At 45.8% G+C, this 15561-nt stretch overlaps 1 protein-coding gene across 3 annotated transcripts in view; it reads right to left on the reverse strand.

The window, feature by feature from the left end:
• The window catches only part of LOC116820472 (phospholipid-transporting ATPase ID-like), a 119415-nt gene that overhangs the window by 60544 nt on the left and 43310 nt on the right, over positions 1–15561 (reverse strand). For all 3 annotated transcript variants that reach the window (XM_032772957.2, XM_032772960.2, XM_032772959.2), the window contains exons 4-9: positions 8922–9035; positions 5354–5452; positions 3980–4041; positions 2034–2106; positions 1729–1799; positions 53–135 (exon numbers count right to left, since the gene is read on the reverse strand). In XM_032772957.2, coding sequence (XP_032628848.1) covers positions 53–135; positions 1729–1799; positions 2034–2106; positions 3980–4041; positions 5354–5452; positions 8922–9035 — 502 coding nt within the window. The remainder of the gene's footprint in view (positions 1–52; positions 136–1728; positions 1800–2033; positions 2107–3979; positions 4042–5353; positions 5453–8921; positions 9036–15561) is intronic.

Here is a 15561-nt window from a genome sequence, read left to right on the forward strand (position 1 = left end):
TTCAGGCCTTAGAGGAAATCCTTTGGGACCTTCATTTTTTCTGCACACTCACCATCGAAATCAGTCAGTTTCTGAAGGTTCTCTCCCAGCTCCGCAGTGACTGTCAATGCCTGCTTCACTTTGAGGTTAGTTTCCCTATAATAAAAGCATGAGTCAAACTCTTACATGACTGGTCACTCTTCTGTTCCTGGAGCTGTTCTCACTCATTAGGATCCAGATGGAGCTTGCAGGGTCTGCAGGCTGCATCTCCTTATTAAGAGTCAAATCAGGACCATTTTTACATGGCCACAAAGGGAATATAGTCCTTTGCCACCGTATAAACTGGTTCCGCACCAAGTCAGCTGATCCTGCGGAACGCTGGGCCAGGTGCAGAAGAGGGTCAGAGGGCTTAGGTCTCACACCATCACTGCAAAGCGTTGAGCCGGACACGTGAGCTCTCTAAGCAGCCCTCTGTCCAACTAAGTTCTTACACCACAATCATCCCTGTGGTATCTGAGCACCTCTGTGGGTCCTGGACCCTCTGTCACTGCACTCTGGGACCTGCAGAAGTTACTGCAACCGTAGGGCAGCCAGGTAGGGGAGGGTGCTCTCCCACGGACCTCAGAGAAGCACAGCAATATTCAATGCCCCTGATATTATCCCATAGAGCTGACATGGGCAGAGTCACAGCCCGTCTCTGGGCAGCAGGAAAGCTGGGAGGGCTACGCGAGTTCCATGCAGCCTTCCCTGAGGTGTGACATTCTCTCAGGTCTTGCTTAGGCCTCTGAGCCCACGAAACCAGGCCAAACTCCACACCTGAGGCTGGCTCCATGCCACCAGGAACTGGTAAGCACAGAATCTGGCCCTACAGACGAGGGTGGCACCACCTTTTCCCACCTAACAGGAACTGATTGTGGCCCTCAGACTTGTGGCAAGCTGTCCAGGGGGCAGAGTGATGGAATACAATGGGTCACTAGGGCAATGCTGGGAGCGGCTGATGTTCACATAGACAGAATAGTGGCTGAGAAGAACAGCCGGGGGGAACATAAAAACCACAGAGCTGTTGCTGCCGAGGTGAGGTATTCCAGGAACATGCATTGTAAATGATCAATGGGTGCTACCAGAATTGCCAGCATGAGTAAAACGGGCCAAGGCCTCTGAATGTGAGGCACCTGCCTTTGTTGGGATAGCAGCCATTGGTACTCGGCTCAAGACACTTCCCAGAAAATCACTCGTTATGGGCAACTGATTGATGAGGGAGGCAGCTTTGATTTCAGAGATCTGTTCAGAGGAGTAAGCAGTGACCTGGGCTGTGGAGCGCAATCTTTACCCAGGGCAAGTTTAAGGCAAACAATTATTCCTCCATCTCGTGCTCAGATGCATAACAGGAAACTGAAATGAGCTGTGACCCTTTGGGAACCACAGGATCAGTGCATGGGGCAGGAGAACATGCCATTGGCAGAGATGTCATGTGACATACAGTGTTCTCTAGATAGAAAAGAGAAGATGCTTACATTGGAGATGGTGCTGAAAGAGCATTTTATTGTAGGGTTAGAAAACACGATCGCCCTACACTTGCTGTGTGTAGTCAGGGTCACGGGTCTCCTGGCAGGAACAATCAATGCTCTGTGGATTCATCTCTGGACTAGGCAGCATTGAGAACACGGAAGCAGCTGGGCCTCACAACATCAGGATTCACCATGCAAAAATTAGCCTTGTGTTTGCAGCCCCAGGGCCAGGCTTACTTACCCATCCAGTTCAGCCGTCTCGATGTACGTCAGGCTGTGCGGCTCACTGCTTGAGAGGAGCAGTAAATCTGCCTAAACACAAATAAACCAGGGCGGTATGAGCTTACACAGCCACAGTGACGTTACCTTGAGATCTCAGGACAGAGGACACGGTTACACTACAAGTTAGTTCAACTGACTTCTGTGAATGGAAAACGTATTTGAAAATCTCGGAGCCAGTTAGCGTCACTAGTGAATAACCTGTTTATTTGTCTGAGGAGTAATTCCAGAGTCACAGCGCACGTAGCTACAACAAACTGCACTCACCGTCACGAAGTTGTTGTTCTCTAGTTTTATGATGTCTCCCACTTGGATATTCATCCATTTATCATCCTTCAATCTGCAAGAGAAAGTTCCCTTTAAATAGTCACAGAGTGTAGAGAGCGCTCCGACCCCGAGGGAAGCAACGGTGCTCTTGGAGCCCGTTCGTCAGTAATATTAGGACTTGATGGTGAGCTGTTGGGGGCAGGGACTGTCATTCTGTCCCGTGTCTGTCCAGCACGTAGCACAAAGGGGCACGGGTCCATGACAGACTCCTATCCACTACCAATATACATCAATAAGAAATGCGAGAGATTCACACACACATGCGGTTGAGAAGTAGGCTCCATAATATAAACATGGCACCTGTGCACTACTCTGCTACCAGACACTGACTTTTCCTTCTCTTCTACTACAAATCCAAAATCTAGGTAGGGTCCTGGGGAAGAGATTCCCTTCTACATTTTACACAGATACCACTAAAATTACTTGGAAATTAGTCCAATTACTTAAGTTGTCTAAGTCCCCTAAAGAAGATCAGACGGTGCAAAGGCAGCTCTGACTCTGTAGCTCTAGCTGTCAAAAAGGGCAAAAACCCAGCTGCAAAAGCTGCATGTGCAATTATTCCGATCCCTGCTGTTCATGCCTTTTCTTAATGCACAAAGCAAGATGTACAGGCATCCAGCTACCTCTCTGGCACCTCCAGGTTGCATGAACAAATCAGAATTTCTGCATATGCAAAAACTTAAGAGGTGAAAAATTGTCAGAATAGTTTTACAGGCAGCACTGGGTATGTGTCCGCACAGATCATATGGACCTGATCTGGGTCTCCTTGAAGTCATTAGTAAAACTCCATTGGAGTTCAATGATAGCAACACTGGAACCTGTGGCCTCTGGCCGTTTGACAGGGGAAGTGAATTATGCACTTTGCTATATAAACACATGTGTTCAGTGGGGATGGTAGTGACAGTGTGACTGGTTTCAGATTTACTGGACTGGAAATGCTAACAACCACCGCAAATCACTGGTTTCCAGCTTTATTTCATGGTTCATATCATTTGGTGGTGTTTGTACAATAACTGGCCTCTACACTATGGTGCAAAACATAGGATGACCAAGCACTTCACCTTTGCACCAGCTATACTCCAAGAGCTGCTGGGTCTTCATGGAACAGTGAGTGCAGAACTCATCTACTTGCCACAAAAGCCCAGCATCGTACCACTTGAGCAAAAGGAAAATCACTGCTAGCAGTAAAGGGCCCATGACACACAGTTGAACAGTTTTGATTCCATCCAATAGATGGCACGTGTGTGTGTGTGTGTGTACAGAGAAGTTTCCTGTAGTAGTTAATTTAACATCAGAAGTCTTTGCTGATTATGTCTAGTTCTGTCTGCTCAGAAATTAACAACCAAGACAAATACATATGACACAAGGGAAGGCAGCCACATCTGGTGTCTCTGGGATATTTTGTAAAATAATCTGTCATTGGCATCTCCTATTTAAAATCTACAGCCCAACTTTTTCTGTGTGGGCTGATGGCTTTAGTGCCTACACTGACAAAGTGACACTACCTTTTGCTACTCATTAACCAAATACATTAACCAAACAATAGCACACAGCACTGTGAACAATGAACTTTCCTGGGACATTTGCCATGCTACTTGTACTGAAGACGGCATAGTGAAATCTAGCTGTCTTGCACGGCAGGTGGGCATGAAGGAACAAGACTCTAGGGAAGCACAGCACACTCTGGGATCCCATGAGGTAAAATAATACCTCAAAACAAAGCTGCCATGATCTCCAGTGGAAGTAGAATGCACGCAATAGAATGCACGTAGTAGAGTGCTTTAATAGTCACATTTGTTGAAGTTGTCAGAAATTTTGATTTTTTGTAGAAGCGTCTCCTGGAGACAAACCTTCAGCCAAAATTTCCATAAAGAAATAAGATTTACCTGCCATTAATCAGCACCTGGACAGGACGGTTATTGACATGATTGTCACTTTTGTGTCGATTCTGAAAAACGTAAAAGTTGATCAGTTGTTAGAAGAAACTTCACAGAAACCAAGTGTGTGTGATCAAAGGGTAAAGCAATCCCTTTTCAGGATTCCTGCCCAGCTGGGAAATGCTAAGGGCATAAATGGAAGGACAGAATAGTGCCATAACTTTTTCTGTGCTCTTAACCCTCCTGTTTAGGGGAAACTTCATTCAGCTAAATCAGAAATCAAGACGTCTTTGAAAGACAGAAGAGGAGAAATACCCATACCCATTACCAGGGCCAACTCTGCACAGGGGCTGCTTCCCTTGACCCCTGCACTTTAGGAGAACCAGTGTTTTTGGGTGCTCGCCATCAATATGCACCCATGAGCCAAAGACTCCATTCCACCTCTCTGGGGGTCTCTCCATCCAGCATTGTCAAGTCCACGTTTAACTCTGGCAGCATCTGGTGCAGAGGGCTGGCTGGGACAGAGATTGACAGGCAAGAAGGGTCCTGGGATGGAAGGGTCCAGTCTGCAGAGAAAGAGCTAGATGGGCCCTGGTGTGTCATTTAACCTGGAGTCCCACAAAACCCCAGGCTGACCCTGACCGCCCAGTTCTGCAGATAAGGTGCTTGGAGGAATCCATTTATCTGCTGCTACATGAAAGGGCCATAAGGGGTTTTGGGTGCGTCCCCTATTTTTTAAGAGGGCTCTTCGCTGCCCGTATTTCAGAATGAGATTTCGTTCAGTCCCGTTCAGAACTGCACCAACCCCTCATGTGACTGGACCCCAATGACCAGAGCTGTTAGACAGAGCTCAGAAAATCATGTGCCAACACACATGCAATGGGCTTTTAGAAAGCACTCAGCAGCAGGCCTCACTCCACTCCCATTCCAGCCAATCGGACTTTCACCATCAACTCCAACGGAGCAGAGGTAGCCTAATACCGAGCAACTCTGAACAATCCGACCCAACCTCCCCCGACAACGTGCTTTCCTAGAGGAGCTCTGCAGTGAGCTCTAAGGTGCTGAGCCAAGACTTTCCAACACGGGTGCCTGAGATCAGACTCCTCAATCCATATTCAGGCATCTAAATAAGTGGCCGGATTTTCAGAACTGCTGCGCCCTCCACAGTTCCCGTGGAATTCAGCGGGAGCTGTTGGTGCTCAGGACTTCTGAAAATCTAGCTATTTAGGTGATTCAACAGGATGTTGGGGCCTGATCGCAGCACCCTATACTGGCCATAGACAAACTCTGCAACCACACCCCTCCGGCTGCATTGACTTTCATCGTGGCACCGGGGGATCACAGCGCACTCTGAACTAAAGGGTGGAAATCCAATCATCTTACAAAATCATCGATGGCATCCTTGACACCCGACACGGCCAGCACCAGCACCAGCGGCACCACTGTTGTAAACCAAGACAAGGAGGAAACCTGAGGAATGAGCTGCAGGAGAAGAAAAGCCGGGGTTTAAAATCTTTACAGCCAACAGAACAAACTAGTAAATAGTCTGAAACAAAACACTAGATCCCAAGGAGGCTGCTAAAAGCTTTTACTCTGCATACAAATCAGAGGGGGAGAGATGGAAATTCTGCACGATCATTTACACACAAACCTGCAAAGGAAAACCGTCCTTTGTGTAAAAAGGGGCTGGGGAGGTCTTGGGAAAGGGAGGGGATTTATTTCCTCCTTTTTTTTTTTTTTTTTTTTTACATTAGAAATATCAAGTCCCTTTTCGAGAGGACTTCAGCAGGGACATTTGGAGGCTGCGGATGGTGGCTATCTCAACAGGCTGAAACATGGCCTGCATTTCCCCCAGTCCTTGATTGTGAACAATGGGAGGAGGCTTAGCCCTGGCGAACTCTTAAGAGTTAAACTGATCTGACTCAGTAGGGGAGGGGAGATTTATTTTACTGGTAAAATGCCAAGTGTGGACATAGTTACAGTGGTGTAAACGTGACTTTTCCCAGTATAGTTATTCCAAGGGCCGGCTCCAGGGGTTTTGCCGCCCCAAGCAGCCACAATAAATAAATAAATAAAATCCGCGATTGTGATCTGCAGCAATTCAGCTTGAGGTCCTTCTCTCCGAATGGGAGTGAGAGACTCTCCACCGAATAGCTGGACCTGCCGCCTCTCTCCGGAGTGGCTGCCCCAAGCACCTGCTTGCTAAGCTGGTGCCTGGAGCCAGCCCTGATTATTCCCCTTCCCATACGGGAATAGCACCCCGGCATAAGCACCTTTGTCCACACTAGGGGTGGTGTAGTTTATCTATACCAGTTACAGCAGTACAAATTTCTAACGCAGAAAATCCCTCAGGATGGGAGAGATGCAGCTTGGGATTCCATGTTCTGCTCCATGGTCCTATTCCAAGTCCTACAAATATCACCAACATCCTCTGCGTACAAGAAGAAAGGGCAAGGAGCTGATATTTGTAGGGGGCCATGGTGGTGATGGGCAAATGGGGGAAAAACTGAAAGGTAAAAGCCCAATGGCCATTTCTCTGAGCCCATCTTGATCAAGGCAATGGAAAAACACAAACAGTTCTTATTTACGGTTGACCTTTAATGGTTCAGCAAAAGATAGTGCTGACGAGTATAAAGGGACCTAACCGATAAATCTTATCTACAGATTCAAGACCAACGCACAGTGCCATATACCAGTAACAAGGCCGAGGAGGCACTTTCACTGTAAACCTGCGTTTTAGGGTCTTATGATTTCCTGAATGTCCCTGAATGTCCCTGTGAGCTGAAATTTCCCAGGGTCACTCTCAGCACATAGGGAGGTTTTTAAGTTTAGTAAAATTCTGTTTAGTCATTTCCGAGTTGTCTGAGCGCAGCAAAGGTGATTCTAACAGGATAATGTGCCAGGCTTGTTTGTGCTTGGATGACTCTGAAAAGACAAACATCAGACTTGCCTTAGAATCAGTCCTCCGTGAGGGCCACTCTCTGATATCGGAGTTAAGAGACATGGTTTAAAAATGACAAAGTACATGACTTTTATCATTGTTTGAGCAAAGTACAAAGGTGCAGAGATGCTGATATAGGCTGGTGAGATATGCTCAGTTTTAGGGCAGACACATTGCTATCAGAAACGGGCAAACTCCAACCCAGGGCCCTGTATGAGCTTTGGAGTTCTACACTGGTGCCTTCTGCTGTCACCTCCTTTAGTAGAGCCTACGTGCCCCAGCATGCAATTCCACCCCCTGCTCTGAGCACACAGCAGCAATCTGCTCTGTTTGGTGTAAATTAACGGCAAGCTCCGTGCTGTAACACCCTCAGTCTCATGGAAATGTTCGTGTTTGCAAAGTCAGCTCTCCTTCAGGCTCTCTGTTTATGCAGTTGGTAGATGTGACGTTGCACGCTATATGATTTTATGAAAATATGCTGACGAGTGTGAACATAATGTAACTAAAATATGTTTCATGCAAAAGGTCTCTTGTAAGGTATCATTACAAAGCTTATAATCTACTAAGTGTGGTCATCCTATTTGTAAAAATGTACCGCTCTTGTATCAGAAACTAAAATATAAAATATAACTCTGAAGGCCTAATGTAATTATGCGAAGTATGGGCCATTAATGGTGGTTTGGAATCTCGATGACTCCCATTCACCAGGACAATTGTCTGTAGATCTCTCTGTTTTACTTGCAAGTTTTCCTGTATAGTGTGTGCTGGCAAGTGGGCAATGAAGTCTTACAGTGACATGTGAGCATGTCACCTCAACTGGAATCCATCTTTAACCTGGTGCTTTTCCATTGAGAAAGAGGGGCGGGAACCCAGAGAGGGACAAAGGATTCCCGCCTTGTGCAAAAGATATATAAGGGGGTGGAACAGAACAAAAGGGAGAGCCATCATGAGAAATCCCTGAGCTACCACCTGCGCTGAAAGAAGGGCAGTACCAGGGGAGAGGATTGTGCCCAGACTAGGAAGGCATCCAGTCTGTGAAATAAACTTATTGAAATATCTCTGAGGGTGAGATTTTATCTGTATTCAGTTTATCACTGTATTAGGCTTAGACTTGTGTGTTTTATTTTATTTTGCTTGGTAATTCACTTTGTTCTGTCTGTTATTACTTGGAAACACTTAAATTCTACTTTCTGTATTTAATAAAATCAGTTTTTACTTATTAATTAACCCAGAGTATATATTGATAGCTGGGGGGGAGGGGACAAACAACTGTGCATCTCTCCATCAGTGTTATAGAGGGTGAACAATTTATGAGTTTACCCCATATAAGCTTTATACAGGGTATAACTGATTTATTTGGGGTTTGGACCCTACTGGGAGATGGGCATCTGAGCGTTAAAGACAGAAACACTTTTTAAATTGCTTTCAGTTAAGTCTGCAGCTTTGAGGCACGTGGTTCAGACCCTGGATCTGTGTTGGAGCAGACGGGTGTGTCTGGCTCAGCAAGACCGGGTGCTGGAGTCCCAAGCTGGCAGGGAAGACAGGGCCAGGAATAGTCTTGGCACATCAGTTGGCAGCCCCAAGGGGGTTTCAGCGATCCAACCCATCACAGTAGATATCAGCAGTTTGTCTTTGAAAAAACTTGATAAGGACAGGTTTCACTAGGTGCTGCAAGAGCAAACCATCCGAGGGAACCCAACAGCAGCACTTACCTGTAGAACGAGAGACGAAAAACGGGCACATCTTGTAAACATTAACTAGAACTTCCCTTCCCTGGGATCAAGCCAGTGTGTCCAACAGGCACTCCCACCAGAGAGGAACTACACCACGTTTGCCAGACCTCAGCAGGACAAATTTCCTTTCTTGCCCTATTTTGTGTGTCTGCTTTTGGGTTTTAATAAGATGCTAATTCACATTATGGGCACAGCTAGTGCTTTATTCCAAGTCAGCCCACAGCCAAGCACTGGGAAGGGGCCAGATAGTCTGTTAAAAAGGAGAGTCAATTCCTACCTGCAGAATCAGCAGGAACAGAAAATAGGCATTGGCTATTCGCTGAAACTGCTCAAACAGGTTGAGAGGCAGGAAAGTGAAGAAATTGTATTTCGATGTTTTAATTGAATTGTTCTGTGGAAACAAAAAGCAAACAAACGGACGGTAAAACAGGAAAAGAAATTGCAGCACAACCCATTTCAGCACTGTTTGACTGGTTTAAATTTAGCAATAACATTGTTCACAGCAGCCACTCAAAAACATTTCCTTTCCCCCCAAGTCACTCACACTGAATTCTGATAAACAGACAGAATTCTCTGGGGAACCAGTGAAATTACTGTAAATGTATGACACAGCAGCTCCAGGTATGTCTGACACACACACACACTCACTCTCTCTCTCACTTTCCTGTATTATGGGAGATACATTTATATTCTCTTTGTAACTGGCACACAGCGAAGATTTTACCTGTTTTTGTTTCTGGTAGCATTGACAATATGCTAGCTGCTTTCCAAACAGCAAACAGAGATCAGCTGCTACCCTGTGGGGCTCCAAATGTAGTCAGACAGACAGCAGGCTGGGAGACAGACATTGAAAGGGAGGCAGGAGTACAACTGAGGGGTAGTGTGTTCAAGGTGTTTGGCCATCTCATAGCAATATAGGGTTAATGTGGTTTTAAAATACAGACGCTCTATAAACTGTCCATCATTTTCCTCAGCTTTGTCAGCTGGATCCGTTCTAGGCCTCATGGCAGCAGTGAGTCTTCAGGAGGGATTTGAATGAGGAGAGGGCCTTGTAATTTCACTCAACGAGAGCGTTTCATGCTCAGGTGCTATGGGAGAGAGGCCGCAGTGGCATGTGATCGGGGGAAGGAGACTGACACTGCTGGCAGGGTAGAAGGGCAATGCAAGGCCAGGGTAGGGGTAATGCAGAACTGGAAAAAGCCAAATGAACTGAAGTTTGCCAGGCTCTGTACCATAAGTTCACTACCAAGCTCAGAAGTCCCTGGGGCACTGCACAGACCTGTCCACTGAGTCACTTGCTAGTGACATGCTGATGCAGACACCAATACAACATTCATTCCAACTTTGCACATTTATTTCGTACAGTGACATCTGGATTTGTTAGTTTACCATAACAGGACCCTGCAGGTTTTACCAAGCTGCACTTCATTAGCTACTTAAACAGCCCGTAACTTGAGGATCTGAAAAGGCTACTGGATCTGAGGCATCTACACAGATGGTTCTGAATATGTACCTAACCAGCCATCCACTAATACAGCAACACAATGTTCTCTTGGCAACTCGAAATTGTTAGTGCCCTGGGCTTGCATTTCCCGTTTCCATCTTCTCTCTTTTAATTACAGGCCTTCCATCCAATAGCCATTCCTACCTCGAACCTCTTCAAACTAGAGAAAGGCCCAGGCTACTTAGTACAGATCTTGGTTTGGGTTTCCTCAAAGCTTCAAGGAGTTCTGATCTAGCACTCTGATAAAATCCCAGCCCAGACCATGAAGCTGAGATCCAGAGATGAACTCCCCCAAAGTCTGAGGGGTTCCAAGTGAGATCTGTGTCTGCTCCTAACCACACTAAGCTACATAGTGACAGCTGTCAGTGCAGCCTGCCCCTTGCTGGGCAGCAAGGGAGGCTGGTAACCAAAACAACATCTGTCACCATTTCCATAGGTCAGGCCTTATCTCACCGTGATGGAGGAGATCAAGCAGCTCCTCATTGTCTGGGCCCTGCCTGTGGGGAGCCCAGGCCCACATGCACAGCATCTCCCCAGTGAACTTTACCATGGTGCAGGTGTTCTTTTACAGAAGACAGCCCAACATGCTCTGTATGAGGATGTTGGTGGACCACATTCAGGGGATGAGTCAGAACACCAGGTAGTGGTGATCCTCTATCGAAGCATGAACAGACACACTGGGAAAGGCCAGTGAGATGGAGCCAATGGGGGCTTCTCTGCACCAAGCACAGGTATGAGAGAAGACTCAACCATTAGGGGATAGGGAGGCCCAGAAGTGGTTTCCTTGGTCTGGGGAAACACTTTACTAAATCGGCTTTCAAACAGAAGTACAGTGGCTTCTCCCTTGCTATGGTTTAAAGGCTGCACTGGATTTTCTTTTCATGTGATTTTTTTCTTGGCGAAAAGTGTATGAGCCCTAGAGACTAAAATCTTCTCAAACAGGTTAGTACCGGCAGCATGAGCTCAAGGTCACTCCAAGGCATCAGAACCCTGCTCCGGAAAGGTTCTCTCTAAGGATGTCTCCATGGCCCATTCAGACCTTGGATTCTCAGCGGAGAAGCCAGCAAGGGGGCCAGTAATGGTTGCTGTGATACGCACATCTCTCTGCTAGGAGATGTACCGGCTCCACCAGTATGGGCAATTGAACAGATGTTGCACAGAAACAGCTTTTAGACAGTGACAAGCAGGGATGGATTTGAATGGGTGGAGTATATAGCTCCTTATAGCATAGTTGTTTCTAAGGTGAACCAAAGGGCACTGTCAATCGCTCACTAATCCAGTCCTTTTCCTGTGCACACGGCATCACCTTGGGAAGTGTCTATCGGCATGTCAGTGGGCCAGTCTCACCACACAGGCGTGGTGGTGGATAACATCATTTCAGAGGCTACTTTAACTCTTCTCTGTGTCCAGACACAAAAACAGGAGCAACTCTCTTCTGCATGAGCTTGATTTTCCATCCTATTGTACAAGCCAATCTAAAGTGCTTGAGCAAAGCAGAGATGAAACCCTTCCTTCACGGAAATCTGAGGACACATCTCCCGGTCAGCAGCTCATGGCTGCACTCCACAAAGTTGGAAAAATGTTTATCTTTTTGTTTTCTTTAAACAGTGCTGTATGTCTCTTGCCATTAGGCAGCTGTCTGTGGGTGTGGCACGATGGGGACTCATGTTCCCCATCACAAAATCAGAATGTTACCATTTTTAGGGTACTGTTAAGGCTGGCTTGTTAATTCAAAGTGCGTCATTTCTAGGTTATGTGCATAAATGGGCTCCCTCCACATCGCAGGGCCTGAAGTAATGGAATAACATCATCCCCATCACACACCAAGATTAAATGACCTGCCCAAGGTCACACAGTGAGGCTGTGGCAGAGCTGGGAATAGGTTATTTTGAGAGCCAGTCCTGAATCTTCACCACAGAAGCATCTTGCCTCAGGCCCCAAGTGGCATTCATATCAGCCTCTAGAAAGGTTCTTTACCCACACATCTGGCCAATATCATCAACAGTCGCTTCCACGTACAAAGGAGACAATGTAGGCCCCAAACTCAAGAGGACAGTATTGATAACTGGGAACTGGCTTCAGTTGTCAGCAGCCTTTAGTGGGAATCATGTACATTATGGGAAAATCTGCTTCGACGACACTCAAATTACATTAAAATGGATTTGGCACCAGAAATCGCAGAGGCGAGATGGGAAGAGAGCAGGAGTGATTGCTTCCAATTCCCACATTCTAGTCCTGCTTGTAAGTTACGCCAAGAAAACCACAAGCGAACCAGAGTCATTCATTCCATTTCCTAGTACCCCACAAGACAACTAAACACCCAGGTCATGTGACAGGCGCCAAATGCTGGCCTGCAAGAATGTTTCCATCCGGGATTTTTGCAAGCTGGCTCATGATCAATACATTATTTATTGCACGTCACCCTTTGATACATAGGAGAACTGTGCACCAGACTTAGGACATGAAGGCATAAATATCTGATCTCACTGCTGTCCCAGAATGGACAGACTGAACCTTGATTTGCATTGTCAGTTAGGGCCAGCTCCAGGGGTTTTGTCGCCCCAAGCAGCCAAAAAAAAAAAAAAAGCCAGGATCGTGATCTATGGCAATTCAGTGAGAGGTCCTTCGCTCCGAGCGGGAGTGAGGGATCCTCTGCCGAATTGCTGCGGAATCCCTGAAAGTGCAGCCCCGCTCCAGAGTTGCCGCCCCAAGCAGCTGCCTGATAAGCTGGTGCCTGGAGCTGGCCCTGTTATGAGTGCTATTGCTGCAATTAAGAGTTTACTTGTTATTAGGCAATTTAAGTAAACCCACATGGCACCTTGGGTTCTACTGATGGCTTTTTTCCAAGGTCTATCTGGTAGAGGTGTTGTTACTAAAGGTTCTTCGTATTGCCTTGGTCTGTTAATTCTGCAATGTTCACGTGGATACTTTATTCTTTATGGCCTTGTTGATGCTCACACTTACTGGTTGGCCTGTTTGTGGCATTTAGTTAATCCTCGATGTGCTTCATGGATGAGATTTAGGATTTCTTCTTTCATTTCATTTGGAATTACGATGCTAATGCCTCTAATCATGAGTCCATTTGATTCACTTGATTGTCCGTGCTCTGCAAAGGAGTCTATTGTCACTTCCTTACTGTCCTTGACCTGCTTGGGCCAGCCGCCCCAGTTTAACAGAGTTTCCTGTAGTTGCATGTCTGTCAAGGTTGCTTTTTGTAACTGGAGAAGTCTCCTTCCTGATACTGGTCTGTATGCATCCTCAGCATCCACATACACCTTTACATCATCTTTGAACTCACAGAGTGTGCGATGCTAGGGTCTGTGACAGTGTCTGCTACTGCCAGATTGTTCCCAGGAACATACGGAGCAATTGGGTTAAATCATATTAACCTTAGCAATGGACACTGGCATCTCAGCAGTGCTTGGTTCAGGTCTTCTCCATTAATGAGGGTTACACGTGATTTACGGTCTGTTAACAGTGTAAATGAATCCTGTCCACACACAGATATCTGTAAAAGTTCTCACATGTCCATACCCTTGCCAGACTTCCCTTCTCAATCAGTGCATATCATTTTCCTGCTTCTTTGAGTGAGTGAGAGCAAAATGCAGCTGGATTCCACTCTGGGCCATGTTGTTGGAACAAGACACCAGATCTGCTTGCATCCGCACCAACCGTTGTGAGTTTGTTCACATCGTAGTAGTTGAGAATAGGAGCTGTTGAGTTGATTTCTTTTACCATTTTAAGGAAATTTATTGATTTGGCCCCCAGAGTCAAAGTGTGTTGGACTTTAACAGTTCACGAAGTGGTTTTGTTTGTGTAGAACGGTCTTGTAGGTATTGACCATGGTAATTTACCACCCCCAGGATACAGCTCAGTTCTGGTACGTTAGTTGGTGTATTCAGTTCTCAAATTGGTTTTACTTTCTCAAGGTTAGGACTGATTCCATCTGTTTATTGGCTGTTCCAAAAACTCAGTTTGGGGTAAGTGGAAAACACATTTTTCCTTGTTTACCTTCAGTCCAGACTGACTGATTGATTGGGCTTAGTGCACCATTGAGGGTTTTGTTGTGTTCTTCCATCAAAGGTCCATATATCAAAATGCTGTCCATAAAAACTACAACTCCATTTGTGTTTGTTAACAGTTCTGTCATCCTTCTCTGGAAAATTTCAGGTGCAGTGGTCATCCCAAAAGATGATCTTCACAACCAAACTTCCCAAAGGGTATCTTAAATATAGTCAGTTTAGCACTTCCTTTGGTTAAAAGAATTTGCCAGAATCTGCTCGAGGCATCCAGCTTGGAGAATAGTATAGTTCCTTTCACCTTGGGAAGGAAGCAGTCCAGTGTTGGGAGGAGATATTTTTCTCTCACAACTGCTTCATTAACTCTTAAGAGCCATACAGATTCATATTTTTCCATTTTTCTTTGTAACTGATACCACTGGGGCACACATTGCTTTTGGCTCAGAGATTCTCTCAGTTATGCCAAACTGCTCCATGTTCTGTAACTCAGTCTCCGCTCTATGAAGTAATGGGATAGGAATCCTGCGAGGTGTATGTACACTGTATGATTCGGCATTGTCCCTGGAAATGATTTGTACTGGATCTCCTTTCAAAATCCCAGTATCAGCAAATACTCCATCAAGTTCTTCTACCTTTCTCACTAGGCCCATCATGGCTGCCACACTGAGGCTGAGAAGGCTGTTGGTCTGTGGTCCTTTGTTCATGTACATTCAATGCATAGCTTTTGTCTTTGTTCTGTGGTGAACTGGCCCATGCAGTTCAGAATCCCTCCAAGGCCAGTCAGAGCCAGTCAGGTGACGTCAGCTCTGGGAAGGTTGAAGTTGATTGTAAGTCCCTTCTGAGATGACTGTGACATCAGCTCCTTAGTCAATTTTAACATTAATAGTCTTGCCATGAATATTCAGTTTTACTTTCCAGGCAGGCTCTGAGACATCACAAGTGATAGATCCCAGAAACAATGGCTCTTGGCTGCCTGTAATATGAGTCAACACCCTCGCTGCTTTGGTGCAGCAAAGAGCTGCAAAATGTCCACATTTCATGCATTTATTACACCATGTGCCTTGGATACTCTTGGGATATGACTTTTTTCATACCTTGCACATGTAGACTGGAATTTGTTCCTCTTAGCCTGGGAATTCTCTCTTCTTGCCTCAGGGGTTTTATGATAACTTGCAACACTCTAGTGTCTGTTTACAGTTTCTAAACTAGTTTCAGGTTTTTCAAATCTGTCAAGTTTCTCTAAGTTTTGCTGTTTCACCAGTTCAGAATGTTTTGCTATCTATACATAGATAGCTATATATATATATATATAGCTGCAGCTAAGGTTAAATCTCACTTCAGCTGAAGCTGCCATTAAAGGTTTTTTCTATTAACCCCATAATCAGCCTGTCTCT

Source organism: Chelonoidis abingdonii, chromosome 6, assembly GCF_003597395.2.
Source record: "Chelonoidis abingdonii isolate Lonesome George chromosome 6, CheloAbing_2.0, whole genome shotgun sequence".
NCBI lineage: Eukaryota > Metazoa > Chordata > Testudines > Testudinidae > Chelonoidis > Chelonoidis abingdonii.